The sequence below is a fragment of the Maylandia zebra genome, linkage group LG23 (genome assembly GCF_041146795.1).
Source record: "Maylandia zebra isolate NMK-2024a linkage group LG23, Mzebra_GT3a, whole genome shotgun sequence".
Classification (NCBI taxonomy): Eukaryota; Metazoa; Chordata; class Actinopteri; order Cichliformes; family Cichlidae; genus Maylandia; species Maylandia zebra.
In genome coordinates, this window is record NC_135188.1 from 21,959,109 (window position 1) to 21,979,171 (window position 20,063).

Here is a 20,063-nt window from a genome sequence, read left to right on the forward strand (position 1 = left end):
GGAGTTTGTGGAGTGCGAGGGCGCTTCAGGTGGTCGTGTCAAAGCGTGCTTCATGTTGATGGCACGCAGCTTTTAAGGGGGGAGATCCTAAATCTGGAAGCTAACAAGTATTATGTTTGTATATCCAATTCGTCTTTGCTCCATTGTTACAAAAGTGTGAACATAACCTCTGGAGCTGGTTGCTGATTGGGTTAAAGAAGTGTAAAGATCAACTGCAGTATGCAGCAGTTTGCATATAATTTGTCTTTTCTGTTCCAGCCCTGCAGGTTTGGCCGGCAGCCCCGTCATCTCCGACATCTCCCTGATTCGCCTCTCGCCAGCTGCAGTGGCCACGGGTGACTCTCCCTTCAGCCCGCCTCACCCCTATGTCAGCCCTCACATGGAGCACTACCTGCGCTCTGTGCACAGCAGCCCCACCCTATCCATGATCTCAGCGGCCCGAGGACTCAGCCCTGCGGACTGTAAGTTCACCCATCTTCTCTTTTTTATCTATGAGACAAAGAAAGACATTTATTTCTCTGTCTGCTTTTACTCTTCCACGTTGTCCAATCAGTTTTCAGGGGACAAATTCAATCTATATTGTTGTAAAATGTAACATTATTTCAATGGATTTTTAAGCTTTATACATCATTTACACATTTTACCATCTTTGCCTTAGTTTAACTTCAGGACCTTAAAATCCTTATTTACTTTTATATAACTGTTTTTCACTGCCATCTTCCCAAGCTGGCAGACAAAACAAATACGAGTCAGTTAATATTTTTTTGTGCATTTTCATAATTCATTCACGCTTTGGACAAATCACTTATTGGAGGATCTCTGCAGATTATCAGGTATTGGAGGAGGATATTTGCTTTGTCTCCTTCTAATTGTGGATACATGTAACCATTTTAATATGTCTAACTAGTCTTTAAGCTGAAATCAAAAACAAATCCCAGCTAAACTGAAGCTTATCTAATCCAAGTGTGAAACCAACTCCAAAATCCAGTCAAATGCCATTCAAAACCATGGACAAAACCAGTCTAAAAGCCAAATATAAAAACTAATAATACATTTTTAATTGGTTTCTTTCTAAGAAACCAAACTGCAGGCTCTTAACATTACAATATAAGTGCCTTGAGGTGACTTTTGATGTGAGCTGGAGCTATATGAATAAAAGTATACCAATTGAATGTACCATAACCAAGCCAAAAACTAGTGTATGAGAAGTATCTTTTTAAAAATGTAGATATTTTAAATTCTTTTGAATAAATCCAAAGATATGAAGCCATATCTTTAACCTTCAAGCCAAATAACCTCCAAGCATGTTAGGCTAGTTATATTTTGTATTTATCATAAAACTTTATGGTTTTATTTCCACTGGTTGAAAACTCCTTTGGAGCATCGTTAAGTAATATTGTGATTTTAGAAGGAACTACTTATGACTCAGTCGGCAGTCTGGGTTTGAAGTGTTTGGTGACATGTTTTGGGGTCTTTCTGCAGGGAAACCTTGACCTCCTCATCCTTCCACATTGATACTAAGAGGATTCTTTTAGAAACACTAAGTTGAAATTGATAAAACAGTGCTGGCAAACCCTCAACAACCCCCCACCCCTCCTCAAAATCTACCCGGACGTGATGACAACTCTTTCCTCAGCGCTGAATTACAATAACAGATTGGAGCGCGGTGGTGGGACGGGGTATAAATCTTCTTTTACAGTCTGTCAGTGGTAATGTGGCAAACCTTTTAATGTGAAATAAGCAGCCGCGCCTGAGATCGGCCCGTGATAAAGCTGCACCGAAGGAGAAAAGATTGTTGAAAGACAAGGTGTTGAGTTTGGAAATGAAGACTGCTAGCCTTCCAGGTGACCTCTTTATTCACCTCAGCATGGAGATGTGACTTCCTGTTATTTTCACATCGCTGTTAAAGGACACTTTGGCAACAAAGAAATGTAATATGTGAAAAAAAGTCAACTGGAGCCCGTTTAAATAAGCATCTTTTTGTTTTTCGGAGGTTCTGCAGTTTTTAACCTGCTGGCTCTCTTCCTGCACTGCGTCTCTTTTCCCACAGCTTCATCTGATTAACTAGCTCTCTGGTCATCATTCAGAAGTTTTTAAGGTGGAAATGTGATCCTGTGAGGGCGAATTAAGGGCAGCTACTTCAGCTATGAAGTCAGCACGAGCACGGCGTCTGCTCTTTTTTACGCCCAGAGGCCTGATGTCGTCTGAAAGATCGATTAGGACTCGAGCAGGAGGTAGAGAGCCTGAAAAAAGGGAGCAAGACACAATGTGAGGACGTGGAGGAGAAAAACAGATTCATAATTCAGACTTTGAGGTGCTGACACATTTAAAAGGATCTTACTATGTGCAGATGTTAACACCAATACGATTCACGAGTTTGCATTATAAAGTAGCTGTAGGCTGCCTTTAAAATCTATAAACTAGATTAATTGGCAGATTAATTAAGTGGCTGCAACCACCTTAAAAACTGAAGAAAAAGTAGTGAAATTAGGTAACTAAACTCATGATGTGAAAGTTCCTCCACTGTCCATCAAAATAATCAGTAAATCAGAACTAATATTTACACTCCGGAGTCTTTGACCTTAACATACACCAACAACATAAAGACTTGTTTTCCTTGTGTGACTGAAGAAATGGGGGGTTGGTGGGTGGGAGCACCTACACGGGCTGTTGCACATCAGCGATCCAGCTCCACCCCACTGGCCCCTCTCCCCATTCAGAGATCCCCTCAGTGTGAGGCACCAGGAATTTGCCCCTCTCCCCCTTCCCTCCCTCCTCCTGTTTAGCCATTCACTCCATCCCTGCATCCATCTATTCTCCCTGTCCTAATTTCCTGTTCTCATAGCTTTCTTTAACTCTGCTCATTCGCACCCTCTCTGCTTGCTCCTGCAGTGGCCCACGAGCATTTGAAAGACCGTGGGCTGTTTGGACTTCCTCCTCCTCCACCTGGAGCCAGTCCGGCTGAGTATTATCACCTAATGGCGAGCCACCGGAGCCCCTATAGCGAGCTGCTCATGCAAGGGGCCGGGTCCACGGCGGGGGCCCACCTGTCTGACTACATCGCTCCCATTGATGGTGAGTACCTCTGAGATTTGACTTGAAAGGTTTCCAGCTGCAGTTTCCTAACTTCTCTAAGCCCCTAGTTTTGGTTTTCTGGATTCCTGTGATTTTTAGGCTAAGAAGTTCAGACATAGTACGATGACAGTAAATGAAAAAATGTGAAACTGCAGTTTCTGTCATTACCAGTGGAAGGTGCCTCCAAAACCGAGTCGGTCCCCATAGACTGCCATGTTACAATGTCCAGCTTTACAGCAGTGATGCACCCATACATTCTATTTAACTTCGGCCTTTTGCCCCAAACAGGTCACCTGGGTGTAAAAAAAAAGAAAGGAAAGGGGGCTTTAAAATATCAAGGATATGAGTGACAATGTACGCCACCGTATGCTTTACGCAAATGGTGAAAATGTGTGGAAACAGTTTTAAAGTTGAAATAAAACCTACGTTTGAACCTCTTTTGGCTTTTCATATTGTTGATTTTGACTTTCCAATCCAATGTATAGAAAAAAAAAGTAAACCAACATTTCAGTTAAGTTTTTCTAAGTTTATCTTATTTGTTTTGTCTTTTCTTTGGGAGATGAATCACAAACTACAAGTGTATCTAATCTGAGTTGTATATACTTCTGATAACAAACAGTGTATCTGTGTATCTTATGTGTTTTTATAGGTTATTTGGGGTGTTACCGTGTTGTGAGCGTTATTTCAGGTGGCAAATCCTGTATCACGTGAAAAGTCAGTTCATCCAGCTGACTAAAGCGGACTGTAGAAAGGTCTCTTTTCCCACCAGCCCACCCGGCTCTACCCAATGAGCTGCTTTGACCCCGATTAGGGAGATGAAATTCGTATCACGTTGGAGATGAAACAGAGATCACAGGAGAGGTGTATAAATAAAAAAGCCCTGTGTACATTTTTCATGTCAAACATCTTCAAACATCTGAAGGGCTTCAGGTATTGGACATGTGCTGAGCAGCTCGCCTCCACACCAGGCCTCCACCAGCACTTTTCCGTAAACATGGAGGACTTATTGTGGTGCTGTGATATTTCCACTGTGGGGCACATTTGGCTGCAGTAGGTATATTTAATGTAATGGATGCCTGCTTTGATCCGGCGCTTTGCTCTGCACCTTAAAAGGGTACCCGTGTCTGAGAGTGAGACTAATGGTGGAGGGGAAGTCCTGGTGATGAACACCAGAAAACTTCATCTGTCTGAGTCATTGTGATAATACCTGCCAGCTTAACGCCTCTGCACTTGCACAGATGTGACATTTCCTGTTAGTGTTTCTCATACAGTAAATTTCTAACTGGGTTGTAGGATATTTATGGCCATCTTCCTGCTCATCCTTTACTCACCTTTGCTTTTCTAGGTGCTTTACATAACTACTGTGTGCCACAAGACTCATATAAAAACACAGCAGGGAGAGAATTAGGTTCCTCTGGAAAAAAAAATCTTTATAAGAGATGACTTTTTCTAGAATTGTGAGGCGAAAGATAGAATTCTGGTTGTTTTCCTCATAAATCTGGCTTTTTCTGTCAGAAATCTAAAATTTTCTAGTAGAAATCTGACTTTAATCTCAGAATTTTGAAAAAAAAGTTATGGGTACCCATCAATATATATTTTTTATTGGTCATAATCCCGAGCAGGTGTGCTGGAAGTGTTAAAAACAAAACTGGAGTGTGAGAGTATGAGAGCTGTTGATTTTTAAAAAAATATTATTGTTGGCCTGTTTTTGACTCTCGTGTCTGGTGTGGATGCACGTATATATTTATTTTTTTGCTTTTTTATTGGGTTTTGTTCTAGGCACATGCTTAATAAGCAAACCTTGAGAAACTAGTTGATGTTACGCTTCAGAAAAGTCTCAAAAGTTATTCCAATGCTACTCATGGATTTAGATTGATTTATCTGAAGTGCAATTATGGATAACATTTGTAACCTGCCAAGGGACTGCATATATAAATTGTCTTTAAGCTAACTTTGCAGCAATGCATCAAAAGGCAACATTTGTTAATATTGCAATTTTCCCTTTCAATTAAAGTTTAAATAAAAAACAAAACAAAAGCAGCTTACTCTATACTCATCAAAGCAATAAGCTTATGCATTGCTTTTCAGCTGGTAGCTGGTTTCCAGTACTTATTTCAGGCCAGTGGTTGCCTTGGTAACCCGGTCACATGTGATACTTTTCCATTGGAAGTTGCTTTAATTTATTGTTAATTTGTTGCCTCAGTGATGGGACTGATAATTCCAACAGCTATGTGGCGAAGTTGGTGACCTTCATTGACATTGGATAGTCTCTCATTGCTGCATAGCTGTTCATACACTCTTTAGTAATATTCTATACAGCACTAGTTACACATTTTAACCATCCACCATGTTTTGCTCAAAAGGGTTTTAAAGGATTCTTCAGGACCTCGTGTGTTTCATGACTTACCTGGTTAAGTAAAGGTTATACTTACTCGCTGCAACATCTTGTGCTACTAACTGGTTTTATACAAAAGTAAAGATTGTCACCAGTTTAGCTTCCATTTGATTTCTCGTCAACACATAGATGTCTTTCATTAATTTTGGATGATTTGGATTTTAAAGTATTTTGAAACAGTAAACACACTTATGTTAAAAGTCTACCTTTAAGTAACCAGGTCGTGTGTGACTGCTGCATATATTTGCTGTCTGCTTGGAACAATCATTCTCACCTTCTTCTTTCCAGTAATATATGTAAATTCTAAAGCAGCTCAGGAAGTCTGAACTCATAGAAGAAAGCACAGTGATGTTTCCTCTATAAATGAACTATAATGAGCTTAAAGGACAGAACAACACATTTGCGTGGGAATTTTAGGTCTTTACATTTCTAAAACCTTTACATGTGGTTTCTTGCTGGAGTATCCTGAGGCTGTAAAATGAAAAGGAGAACTCCAGGTTGTAACTTGCAACCAATCTATGAGGTCCACAATGACACTGAAAACAGAGCACATCTGAAATTAAATATAAAAATACAATATATAAATGTACAAAATAACTGGTGACTTTAGGCCTCACCCCAAGTTTTACAGTGAGTGATACGGTTGCCTGCTGAGCCGCTCAACGAGCCGTCAGCGTGGGTTAAACTCTTCCCCACAGGCTTGTGAATGAGCTCGCTGTGTTATGGTGTTGGAGGCCAAAGTTGTGCTGCTGAGAGCTAAGGCAGGCTGCCAGCAGCGTGAAGCCGGCCAGCCGCGCTCACTAAAGCTGTCATAACTCAGTTTCCAGCCGTCCCGAAACACTATGCAGGCGCAGGAGCCAAAGCAAACGGAAAGCACGTTTGGCTCCGTCTCGCCAAAATGTCATTGTTAAGATATTCACTGAAACTGTGAGCAGGGAGCAGCAAGATCACTCTACCTGCCAAACACGGTGAAATATTTCCATTCTTAGAAATGAGGGGAGGAAAGCTGGTGATGTTTGAGAAAAACTACTCAAAAGAAGCAACACATAAGGTATCTGTCTAACAGGAATGCTGTCTAAGATGCTTTCTTCATATTCATCTTCTGTGGTTGCACTCAGTCCTACAAATATTTAGTTTTCCGCAAATCTGTTACCAGGCTTTTGGTATCAGAAGGTTTTGATTGGTTTGTTTTGGGGCTTTGTTAAAGCTGAGTAAAGATTCAAGGTGGAGATATTCAACACATGCAGCAGATCTACTAATTTCTGTTTTAAGATCTTTAAATCAGTTTTGTGTGTGTGTGTGGGTGAACAATTCCTCTCGTGTCTCCCTATCTTTGACACCATCTGTGGTAGTTTCATGTTGAATAAGTAAGCTCGAAGTTTTTATGTTTTTGAACGTAATCTTTCACACCATCAGATCAGTTTTGTCTTCAGTTTGACTTGTTTATATTATAATGATTTAAAAACTTTCTGTTACAAATAAAACAGTCTCACGCTGCAGGTGAAAGAACAGAAACTTGGCAAAGTCATAACATGAGATTTTATTTTATAGTGATTACATCTTTATTTTCATGAGAAAAGGTCATCTTTTTTTTAGGCATCGAATTTACTCATCTGTTACACGTTTTCATGGTTGATGGTCTGGTGTCTTTTTATTAGCTCCAGAATGAGAGATGTGCAAAGTGCAATCATGTAAAGTTAACCCAGAGAGCCGACACATCTGGGCCTAATCCGGGCTTCTTTTGGCACTTGTCGTGCTGGCGAGTGTCGTTTCTCAAAAACAGAACATCCTTGACCTCTGGCTGCGTTGTGGCAGCCATGCTAACCCCATGTTTATGCAGTCATTCAAGGCCAAAGAAAACTGCAGATGTGGGCCACATCTGGGCCAAACATTCGCTTCTAGCTGGGAAGCATCTTTGACTGGTTTTCCTCATATTTATTGCTCACATAAGGAAAATATTTTTGGCTATCATTTAGTCACTTTTGCTTAAATGTTTATTTAAAATTAACAGATGTCATAGTTGACAGACTCCTTGTGAGTTTTTTTAAGTGCTTATGTCAAAGTTTGACTCCAGAATAATCGAAAGTTTAAGCAGCTTATTGATTTTTATCTAAAGTTTATGACTTTCCTTTAATTGAGAGCCCCCCCCCTCCCCAAAATGTTTTCAACACACCTCACCCCCCCCCCCCCCCCCCCTCCCCAAAGCAGCTTCTAATATAAATCACAATGGAGAAGTGGGGGAGGTGGCAGTGGCAGCGGCGAGCGAGTCGAGCCGGGGTTTTCCATTGGTCCATTTATCAGTGGAAGTGGCACATTAATAAACACATCTCCCCAGAGGTGAGAGGAAGTAACAGAGATGAATATGGCTGCCAGTCCTGAACGGCGTCATACGAGCCGCTGCCGCCATCACCGATAACAGTAGGAAAAAAAAGAAAACCTCACCCCCACCACCACCATCAGCATCAGCATCAACCTGGGCTTTATCTGAGCTTCGTCTGGTTAAATGTCCAAATTAGCATCCAGCAACACCGGCCGCCCCTCAAACAGTAACAAACCTCCAGAGCTAAGATGTCCCTCGAGAATCGAGGAAATGTTTTTCCTCTTCTGTGGATTTGTTAGATCATCATTCAAATTCCATATGTCCCAGCATAAAGATGCCTCCTCCTCCTCCTCAAGTCTTTAAACAGGTAACATATGCTGCAGGACATACTTGGAAAGACCCTCTGAGCCCCATCGTTAATAAGCACGGCAGTGAAAGCAAACAAAGCAGAATTAATTGCTTGCTGAGCTCCTCGCTGTCGCAGGAAAAGCTCAACGTCAGAGCCTCTAGTTTCTGAGCCTTGGTGACAGGAAGTGAACCAGATGTGCTCCAGGAGTCCCCCCAACTGTTTCTTTGTAAGGAACAAGGACAGATTTTAACATTTATCTTAACAGCCCTTTTCCAAGCAGCATTTAGTGTCAGGTGTCCAATACAATGCTTTAATGTGCTTTAATTAACTCAGTTTTTGAGAACATTAGAGCCACCGTCAGTGGTGGAAAACTCATGGATAAACTCTTTCTTTAAATGTACATTTTTTAAATATTCCCATCTTTGAGGAAGATACCAGCTTCTTTCACTGTTATTATTTGGTAATTTGATGTGCAAAAATAAAGGGCAACTTTTAAGGCTTCCATTTGTTTTTGAGCAGCAAACAGATATGGCTGTGTGCACTATGTAGACTAGCCTAAAAACAGCATGTTGCAGATTAAGACCAGATTAACCTGCCACATTGTAGTCATTACCAGGGTTTCAGAAAACGTATTTGAATCTTCCCAGAGGCTTAGCTCTATACATGGTAATACCCACCATGATGTCACCCATGAGCTTGTTAACTCATATTTTGAAGTATTGTCTTCAGCATTGGGCTGTTTTTTTTTTTGTTTGTTTTTTTAATCCAATTCACAGGGAAACGTGATATAACGTGCATATCTGAGTTTACCACCATTTCATTGACAGAGCTCAGAGATTCCAAGATTGCAGAGAGGGAGACACTGACACAAGATCTTTTAGGGAAAAAAAGAATTGAAAAGTTTATGAGCGGTAACAGATGTCATTCAGGATAATAGTGCTAATTATAAATATTGCTGATACCGTAATTTGTCAAATAATTGTGCTAATCTATGTGATGCACCGTTACAGTTTATGGGTGCAGCTTGCTAGCCAAGCTATACCAACCAGCATTAGCTCATAACTTCTTCCCATCCTTTCATTCAAATGTGGTCTGACTCAGAAACCCAACATGGAGATTGTTCAGTCTGCTCACTTTAAGGGTTCACCATGCCAGAAATACATGGGTGACATCATAGTGGCTACTGACATCTTTTATATACAGTTTGTGGGGATTGACTCACTCTGACTTCATAGGAAAAAAATATCTATAGTCTCAGGCTGAATCGTTTAAAATCTGTTTATTTACTTATGTCACATTAAACATTATTATTTAACCATAACACCTAAATACAGTCAGTGTGCTTCTCATTGTCTTCTGGACTAGCTGGTTAGGAAAAAAATGACAATTAAGCATGCAATGAGTTCTGTATGTCCGCCCAGTGTTACAACTTAAAGAAAAAGGAAGTTTGGAGCCTGTTTTACCTGCCTGAAGAAGAGTTTTGTTGTCTGAATTTACATGTCAGAGCTGAGATCGATCAGATGGTTCTGCATACATTTCCTTGCAGTTGAAATCAATTCTTTGTAAATTGCCCTCATTTAGCATCGTGAAGTCCAACCCAGACTGGGTGATGTTTATCTGGAGTAATTACGAGGAATTATTGCGGGAAGATTGATTGGTCGTGTCTGAATCTTAATGAGGTCGCCACATGTGGGCAGATGTGAGAGCTGCATTGGATTTCATGCAGACACATGTTTGGACTAAAGACTAAAGTTGTGAAATGTAATGATCAGACAGCTGCAGAGGAGGCTAATTCCCTGCTTCACTCTAAGGCCTGTGAGAATTGAAATGAGGGTTTTTCTCCAAAAGAAAACTTGGGAAAAAAACCATGTATTTGTCTGTAATTTAAGCCCTTCTCATGTTAATTTTTTAAAACAATAAACAGCCAGTACATGTTGACCTCTGTCAAACTCTCCCAAATCCAACCAAGAAACACATTGATTAAAAAATGTCCCTAATTTTTCTGATTTACGCAGAAGTCAGTTTTATTGATTACTGTTTAAACAGCACCAAATACATGTCAACGCTGTGATGCTGGGGATATGTTTCCCTCATTCTTCACCTTTGTGTCAGCCCATTAAGGACACATTTCATTGCAGTGCATTTGTATAAAATACAACCCATTACAGATGGTAAAGTGACCTGCCTGTGAGTATCAGGGATGTCTCAGTAGGATGAGGCACTTTGGGTACTCAAAGATTACACACATCAACCGAGCAACAGCACCTTTCAACCACCAAACAAACAGTTTCATATAGATGCATGTAAATTATGGTTTAACTACAGTTCTAAATGTGCCATCAAGGGACTAAGTCCTGTTATTAGCATATTAGCTTCCTTGTAAGAAAAACAAATTATTTACTGATGCTTCTTATCTACATGGACATAATAAATGTGGGGTCCTTTGTCCATTTGCTCAAATTGATTGAGTGCCATTGTGATGACAGCTGTTTTTAGATTAAAGGTATTGACCAGTGTCAGTGTTTTAGTCTCTGTGTTGGCTTTTTTCAAGACAGAAATGAACCTATCAGAATGACAGGGTAAGTTATCAGCTAACACAGACACCGATTCTTCCTAATTAAAAGCCAAATAAAATCAGAATTTTACTAAAACTGGAGGGATGGTCTGTTAGTACAATAACCACACAATAAGCCATATTATCTGTCAGATGATCATATGAAAAGTGCACCAGAAGGAACAAACTGATCGCAGCTTATAACTGTATGCTGATGATCTGATTTTATTTATTACCAAAATTAAACAAATCCTTTTAAACTTGGTCTAGAGGTCCATTCAGGAACATAGCAGACAGTTAGCAGCTAAAGCCCCTGTCAGTCAAGGCGGCACGACCTAATAATGCCGATGTCATGGTCCTGGGCCATGTTGGCCCAGTATTCTTAGTTTTCGTGTGTTTTGTATTTTGTTCTTTATTTATGCCGTGGTTCCTAGGTTGTTCTGTTAAGATGTTCCTTATTTGATTACCCCCTGTGTGCCCCTCTGTGTATCTGTGAGCCCTCGTTTCCCCTCCTTGTGTTTTCCCCAGCCCGTTATGTCTGTGCTCTCCCCGTGCTCTCTCTCTCCTCCTGTCTGAACCTCTGTGTACTTCCTGTTTTACTTTGACAGTCTCTTGTCAGTATGCGTCATGTTGTGTTCACTCCTGCCCTGTCTCATTACGATTATCTGTCAGCTGTGTTCCCCGTGTGCTCCCACTTCCCTCGTTAACCCTCTGTGTATTTATGTCTGTGTCTCCCTCATGACTGTGTGCCCCTCCGTGTTTCCTCGTGAGTCAGTTCCTTTATGACTTCACAGTTTAGTTTCATATTATTTTGTATCGCCTTAACTTCCGTCAGCAATAAAACTGTGTTTTGAGTTCATTCCTGCCTCCGTGAGCTTGCGTTTGGGTCCTCATCCTGCCTGCACACAGCCTAAACATGACAGCCTTAATGCAATTTAAATAGGTGAATTATAAAAAAAAAATTATTCCCCTGTATAGTTGTCATGAGGGCAAATTAACTACATAGGCTAAAAATGTTTTTTTTATTAAGCTGTAAACACATTTATTTCTGCTGGAACTAAAGAAATTAAGTTGGACATTTTAAGTTTTGGAGCCCACCTCTAGTGGACATTAGCGGACCGGTTTATGTCCGACAATATTTTCACCTTTAAGGTGTTGTGGATAAATACAAAAAAATAAAGCCAGTATTGGTACCAAAAAAACAGAAGATTTATTCATAACACATGGGAAAAGACCCAGGGAAACCGAGTTAATGATAAAAATGATTAACAAAAATAACGATAAAAAAAACCCATACATTTCACACCCGAGCCTCAACTCTCGCGGCCCGGTATCAAACGACTCACAGACTGGTAGCGGTCCCCCGGGGTTGGGGACCGCTGACTTAGACTGTACAGTAAAGACAGTTTTCATATAATGTTATGCAAATCAGCATCAGCATGCATAACTGTTAAAGCCAGGTGGCATCAGTGTTATACTTTATTCCCTATGTAAAGACAAACTGAAACCCAGCCTGCAACTATTTGAATTCTCCCTCCACTGAAAGTGTTCTTTACTTATTTTAGGAAAGTAGGGAGTTGTAAAGCAAAATACCCTGAAAACATGGTGATTCTTCTCAGTGTTGTGCAATCAAACAACAACTAACCCCCTCGACCCTTCTCCATTTAAAATTTGTGTCACTGGGACAGATCCAGTCGGATGTAGGTCACTTATTCCAGACGATTGCTTCTACAGTGTAATTCCTGCATCCTTGAGGCTTGAGTTTATTGTCTAATATCTACAGTAATATCTGCCAGGCTCTGTTTGTGTCAGTGAAGAGATAGTTTACTATATTCGCTGTGAGCACTTATTGATAGGGCTGTTGTGAGTCCGCGGGGTTTTGGGTGTCACAGCGATGCTGCAGCAGCATCCATCACAGCAAGCATGCACTTCCACCCTCACCGCTTTAATGCCTCCGCCCCAAAATAGCACAAACAGCAGACACAGGCTGATTCTAAGTAGACTGCATTCAGGTGGAGAGTGACTCGTTAGATTTAAGAGTCTTTCCTTTAGACTCCTCTCACTGCTAACCTACATGTTACCAGTGTGATGGATAATATCACCTGTTCACCCACCTGTGTGTCATCCACAGTGTCGCGGTTCTCAAGCCCCAGACTGACGCCGCGGCTCAGCAGGAAAAGGGCGCTGTCTATCTCGCCGCTGTCCGACGCCAGCATCGACCTCCAGACGATGATCCGCACCTCGCCCAACTCCCTGGTGGCATACATCAACAATTCACGCTCCAGCTCGGCCGCCAGCAGCTCCTACGGACACCTGTCGGTCGGCGGGCTCAGGTATCCGCACCCACACTGATGTCAGATAACGTAACACCTGGATCTGTCACTCAAAGGTTCAGTTCCACTGAACTTAAACCTTCTCATGAGACAAGTTTTGATTCTTTATCTCAATCACTGAACCCTTGCAGTGTTTGATCGCCTTCTCAGACTGAACAGGTTTATTCCAGCTCAGGTGTCTGATTTTCTCTCTCTCTCTCCTGATTGGTTGTTATGTTGCAGAAGGGAAAAGCCACAAAGTTTTTTCTTCTTTCTTTCTGATTTTCGTTTTTAATTTTATTTCCTCAAATAATTAAAGAATGGAGGTTAACTGCACAGTAAACCAAAGTTTAATTTATTCATTGTAAATATAAGTATCAAGTTTTATGTTTACCGCTGAGATTCTCTTTTATACAAAAATCCTTTATACAAAAATTTCCTCTTGCAGCCCGTCCTTCCCCTTCCCTCACCCCATCAATCCCATGGCCTACCAGCAGCTCCTCTCCCAGCAGCGAGGCCTCAGCGCCTTCGGCCACACTCCGCCCCTCATCCAGCCGCCGCCCACCTTCACCACCCGCCAGGGGGCCCTCGGCCTCTCCTCGCTTCCTGCCTCCACCCACAACAGCGACCTGGTATCCAAGGTAAAGGGGCAAGGGTTTGATTCCACTTCGCATCATTTTCTCCATTTCATTGCCCCTCGCCGTCCTGCTTTCCTGTGTGATCTGTCATGTCCTCTCCAGTACAGGAGAAAAAAACTAATTTACAGAAATGAAAGAGGAGTTTGTGCTAAAGGAAGCTGTTCTGTACCTTTAAAACCATCAAATATGGTATCACACAGGGATAAATGTAAGAACCAGTGCACTTTATTTTAGAAGTACTGCAAGTGATTTTATTAATTCATTTAGTTTCTACACAAAGTCATATTTGCTGATAATTTTAGGTTCAGGTTAGTATCAGGATGCAGGTTAGAAATGATTTTTGTATTGTGTGGATGTTATTTGATGTCTGCGCTCCACGTGCTCTGGACCTTTTATGGAGTTCTGCTTCACAGATGGCTTGATTGAATTATTGATTGATTGATTAACTGGTGTGTGACTAAAATTAAACACATCCACATTTCTGAGGAATGCTCAAAGCTGAGAATTTAGTCTAAAAAATTTTTTCCCGTAACTTGATTCAGTTTTTTTCCTTTTCAGTATATTTTCCAGTCTTCACATATTTATATGTGTCTATAGAAGATGCTGTCATATTGATTTGGACAGAATTTAGCAGCAGTTTCTGTTAGAAACAAGTTCAAATAATCTTGAAGTGAATGAGAGCTTTTGGTTTTCCACCTCTTTTAAAGAAAAAATGCTTTTTAAAGATTAAAAAAAAAAAAAATTTGCTAAAAAAGCCCTACTTGTTCTTTTTTGTTTAACTTGTCACATAGGACCTGGTTCTGGATTCATTTTTCAGAAGTAATAATCTAATTTCTATTTTTTGTTGATTTTCAGCATTAAACTCTTTTTATTTGTTGCTAGTAAGGATTATTATTTTTTCATTTTTGTACTCAGTTTCTGGTAGTCGCTGCATTTTCCTTCTATAAAAGTCATTTTTTAAGCACATTTTCACTGGTTCAGTAACATCAGCTCTGTTGACACATTCTTATAAGGCTGTTGTTAATTTTCTATTTTGACTAAGCAGACGTAAAATGTTTATTCTTACAATATGACAGCTTCTTAGGTGGAAGTCATAAACACACCGACATCTGAATACTGTCATTACTAGATATTGTAGATTTCTTATACATTTTTATTTCTTTTGCCGTTTTAAAAAACAAGACTGTAAACATCTGCCTCGTATATTTGAATCAGTATTTAAAGTTCTTCAAACAAAAGACAGTTTTGTCTGGTTTGAGTTTAAATAAACAGAGAAAATAATATAAGTTTAAGACAGCTGTAAGCTGACAGAGTTTTGTGTACTCAAAGCTTTCTGGATGATTGAAGCCTCTGATTTCTGTGCGGTTGCAGGAAATTCCCCCTTTTTGTTCCCCAGGTATTTTTCTCCATGCCAGCTGCTGAAATAACTGTTTAGCCGAACCCTGAATTTTGCAGCTCCGGTTTCCAGCTGTTTGTTTTCACTGTAGATTTTGTTTGTCATCATCCCGCCCTCCGCTCGCTCACCGGGTCACGGCGCTCTCAGTGTTTTTATTTGCGGTGTCAGCCTCCGCACATGCTCGGTAAACTCTCGGGGGCAAACCCATCATTTCTCTACTCCAACACTTGGTTTCTCTGTCTAATCTGGTCGTTTAATCTCGGAGTCTGGCTCAGATTACAGATGTTTGTGTGAGAGGTTAGGAAGGGCATCGTGTAGATCCTGCAGAAGGGAACAGGGGCCGGTGATTTGCCTTGTGTTATATTTTGAATTGGATTTGCCTTTTTTAGAGAGTTTTTCAGCTGAGAATATGAATTACTCTATGATAAATATAGAAATGTTTGCATAGTTTAATTTTTGTTCTAGTGGGGTTTTGTCTTGGTTGCTTGTTGTTGTTGTTGTTGTTGTTGTTGTCACTATTTCATATAAATAATATTAAATCTACTCCACAGGGTGACACCATATTAATGCAAAAAATGTTAAATTTCAACTTAAATGCACTTAAAGTAAGTTAGTGTAATTTATATAACCCAGTATCACATGTAAAACAGCATAAAAACAATAAATAAATACAGTAAGAAAAAGTATTAAGTTAGAAAGTAAGAAAATTACAAATTAAAACAAACAAAAAATAAAATAAATAACAATAAATATATACACAAACAGAAGGAGAACAGCAGATAAATCACTCAAAATAGTAATATTGTCCTCCACGGGCTTCCGTACATCTTGAACTTTAGGTTACAGTAACCCTCCTGTAAAAATATGATTATTGTGCAGGAGTAACAGGATTTTTACTGGAGATAAACTTTTACTTCAATTCATTTAAATCCGTTCTAGATGTTCTTGCATAACATCTAAAGGTGTCTGATCCTGAATCTTTCCCCTCCTCAGAACCACAGAGGCGACTCGGCCGTCAGCAGCACAGTTGACCCTATGAACACCAAAAGGTCAAAGGTCAAGCCTGAAGCAGAAGGACTGAGGCCATCGTCTCCCTGTTCACCGGTACGAAAGAATAAGAGAAAAATGTGTTTTACTGCTTTGCATCAGGGTTATATGGAGTAAAATGACCTTTAAGTTAACTGAGACTTGAACTGTAAATAGATAATTTGCTCAACAAAGTCTGAACGTAGTTTCAGGAGTGAGTACTCTTTAGAAAGAGGCATTGTGTGGAAAGACGGGACTTAGTTTTGAAAGAAACTTTGGCGCCACTCATTAACAATGCTTTTAAAAAAGTCACGACCTTTTGTAATGAGTAATCAGATGTTTGTAAAATCAGGACCTTTTTTGGATCATGAGGTGACGTTTTTGGACTGTTTTGAGAAGCGTGGGAGTTTGGACAGGAAAGTGGGAACATTTGTTTGCCTTCACTCTCTGTGTCCTGATCCGTGGCCACTGATGCGCCACAGCCTCCTGTGACCTTCTTGTAAATCGCATCTCGGATACAGAAAAACTCCACATGATAAGAGCTTTGCATCCATTCGTTTGGCTCCCCCTCCCTCTCCCTCCGCGGCCACTGTAAACTGTGCCAGAGCACTTCATTTTCATGAAATATTGGCCGGGCTTTATTGTCATGTGAGGAGCCTTTTCCTCTTCCTTTTGACAAATTTGCGGCTTCTCTCCGATAGCGAGGCAGGTTTGGGCGTGATGCATGGGGACGGCGGTGCGCGCAGTCGTCTTGGGGCCACCAGAATTGATGAAGATCGCGTGCGTGGGGCAGAGACAAACATGCTGCAGTCAGCACCTTGTGTGTCAGTGTGTGTGTGCGTCTTTGTGTTGGTGGAAGTGTACCGGGAGCCACGTGGGACAAACTACGTGTCAGTTTGTGTCTCAGACATGTGTGAGCGTCCCTGTACATTTGTCTTGGTGAGGACACTGAGCAGGAGAACATTTTAAACAGTGACACTTCCAGGAAGTGGGGACATCTGAGGAAAGTTTCAATTTTTTACAAAGTTGTGAACTGGAAAGTCTGGTAATTTTTTGGAACGCGAAATATATATATATATATATATATATATATATATATATATATATATATATATATATATATATATATATATATATGTATATGTATATATATATATGTATATGTATATATATATATATATGTATATATATATATATATATATATATCATTTGGTTGGAATAATTGATCACAACTCTGGGACATTCTTTGATTTTTGTCAAAGTTGTGAAAGGAAAAGTGGGAACAATTTTGGAAATTCTGGAAGTTTTTTAGACAGTGAAAACTGGGGAAAGTGGAGGCGATATTTAGAAAACAGGGAAAGCTTTTATCAAACTGAAAGAACTGTTTGAGAAACACAGTTTCTCAACAGGTTTACCAGATTTGCCGCTGTTGAAGACGAGCCCGGACGCCTGATCACACACTCAGAAACACAAAGCTGACAATGTGAGATTTCAGTGTTTGGTTTATTTACGTTCACGCTGCGGAATTACAAGCTAACGTGGAGTTGTAAACAGAAGTCACGCGTGTGTGTTTGTGGTTGAGGTTGTCAAAACAAATCTGATGCCAACCTCTTCAACTTCAGTGAAGCATGATGGAGCGGTGCGAGCTTTAATCTGTAATTTACCATCTCTGGTGTTCGTGGCAGGTAAAACATATGAACAAACAGCTGAATGTGACTCCTAACAGCTGGGCAGTAAACGCTTCCACATGTGCTTGGTGCAAACAAGCCCTCAGATGAAGGCGAGAAAACGTGCTTATTTCAGTTCGAATAAATAACTCTCGGTGTTTTTCATTTATATTGAGAAAAATAAAGGACAGCTTGACATGTGTTTAACAGTGTTCGGTCTGGATTCTCTACAGAACCATCACAGTGGCTTGTTGGACCTGAAGGATGACGTGGATCGGGACGATTGTAAGCAGGAGCCCGAGGCTGTTTACGAAACCAACTGCCACTGGGAAGGCTGCACCAAAGAGTACGACACGCAGGACCAGCTGGTCCACGTAAGTGTGCGACTGCAAAAAAAACACCGTCTGCAAACTGATAAATATTCTGACATCTCAACACCTTTGCTAACCTAAAAGAAATGAAGCTGACAGAAAGATTTGTCCTGAAACCATAAAAATCAGGCCAATGAAAACCCTATCTGCCTCTTGAATAAATACCATATGATCAACGTAGCTTCTGAAAACTCAGATAAAGATATTAAATCTAGACTATTAGAGTTTGGTTTGGCTCAGTTGTGGTTAAAAATCAATCAGTTTAAATTCCAACAATGAGAATGTCAAATCTGAATGTTATTAGTCATTTTTTCTTGCATCATTCACACATCATGCACCAAGCACTCATTTAAAACAAAAGTAAAATATGAAGGTCCCAGAAAGTTGATTCTGTTCATCTGGACATAGCTTTTTCAGTGGGGGAAGATATAAAATATGATAGATAACTGCGACTCAAACTGTATTCTATATGAAACTCTGTTGTTGCTTAACAGGTTAAAATGACTCCTGTTTAGACTGGTGACCTTGGTTGGGTTCCTCTTGTGGCAGCCAAACTATGGTCTCCTTAAACCTGACCAAACAAAAATTAGAACCATAAAAATTATGATCGTCACATATTATATACAAACCTCAGTTTCCCTGTGAACATCCAACACATTGTTATGCCACAGCATGAACTACTGCCATTCTGGCAGATACTGCTGCTGACAAAGAGAGAAGTACTGCCCATGATTCAATAGCTTGTTGAACCACCTTCAGCACCAATAACTTGAGGTAATGGTTTGCTGTATGACTTTATCGGTCTTTCACATCATCGTGGAGTCAATCTTCTTTGCAACATTACTTCAGTACATTGACTTTTGCCACTGAAACACCTTTATCATTGTCTTTTTCAGTCATTCTGTTGTATATTTGATGCTGTTCTTGGGATCATTGTATGCTTTACCCATCAAACAAAAGGCTCACATTTGACTCTGGAATACTTTGGTATACAGAAGAGTTCATAGTTGACTTGATGGCTGCAGGGTGTGCAGACTGCTGTGTTTAGTTTTGTGCATTACGACCAAACGTCTCCATTATGGTCTGACCTATCCAAAGGACATTGTTGCTGAACTCTTTTGTTTTGTTCAATGCAACATTATAAACCTAAGCTTGTTCAGTCTTTTTCTAAGTGTGCTGTCATGAGCTTTAACATTCAACATGCTAACTGAGGCCTGTAGAGTCTGAGATGTACCTCTGAGATGTATTGCACGTCTGATCTTGCTGGGATTCCCACTCCTGGATAGTAGTATTGTGTAGTATTGTGTTAATACACACCTGAATGCTGCACATCAGAAAACTGACAAAACCTCTGCTTTTGTAGAGGTGCTCTAGCTTGATGATGATCAGTTAATCGAGCTAATTTACTTTCTCACTTAATTTCAGTGGAAGCAGTGAGCTTGTGCTTAGTTTTTCACAGGACAGCAGAGAGTCTCCAGTTTTGCAGATGATAAATCATTTGAAATTTGGCCTGCTAAGTTACCAGATGGTTTGGATGGCTAGCTGACCTTTTCCACTCAAGAGATGGAATACTAGTGTTAGCTTTATGGCTGTAAAAAACAATCTGCATTAGCTGTGTTCTCCTACCTAGAGAAATAAGTTAACTAAATATAACAGCAACATTACTTCGATACAAATAAGAGTTGAACGTAGGTGCTGTAATGTCTCCTATTTGGTCCTGACATTATGAAGCTGCAAGTTTAATGCCGACCTTACTGGAAGACAACTCGGGATCAAATTTGATACTGAAAATGAGAAAATCTGCCCTGAAACAAGGGAAATAAAATCTTTTAATTCCTAAAAACTAAATGTTGACTTTCTGTTCCAAAGGTCAGGAATGAGCTCTTTGATCATCTACGTGAACATCTACCTGGACACTGAAAACAACCTCTGTGTTCATTCAGTTCTTGTACATGCTTG

At 40.2% G+C, this 20,063-nt stretch overlaps 1 protein-coding gene across 2 annotated transcripts in view; it reads left to right on the forward strand.

The window, feature by feature from the left end:
• The window catches only part of LOC101476769 (zinc finger protein GLI2-like), a 96,919-nt gene that overhangs the window by 65,618 nt on the left and 11,238 nt on the right, over nt 1-20,063 (forward strand). For both annotated transcript variants that reach the window (XM_004565574.3, XM_076880443.1), the window contains exons 4-9: nt 259-461; nt 2,893-3,075; nt 12,825-13,026; nt 13,454-13,646; nt 16,033-16,143; nt 17,967-18,107. In XM_004565574.3, the coding sequence (XP_004565631.3) occupies nt 259-461; nt 2,893-3,075; nt 12,825-13,026; nt 13,454-13,646; nt 16,033-16,143; nt 17,967-18,107 (1,033 nt within the window). The remainder of the gene's footprint in view (nt 1-258; nt 462-2,892; nt 3,076-12,824; nt 13,027-13,453; nt 13,647-16,032; nt 16,144-17,966; nt 18,108-20,063) is intronic.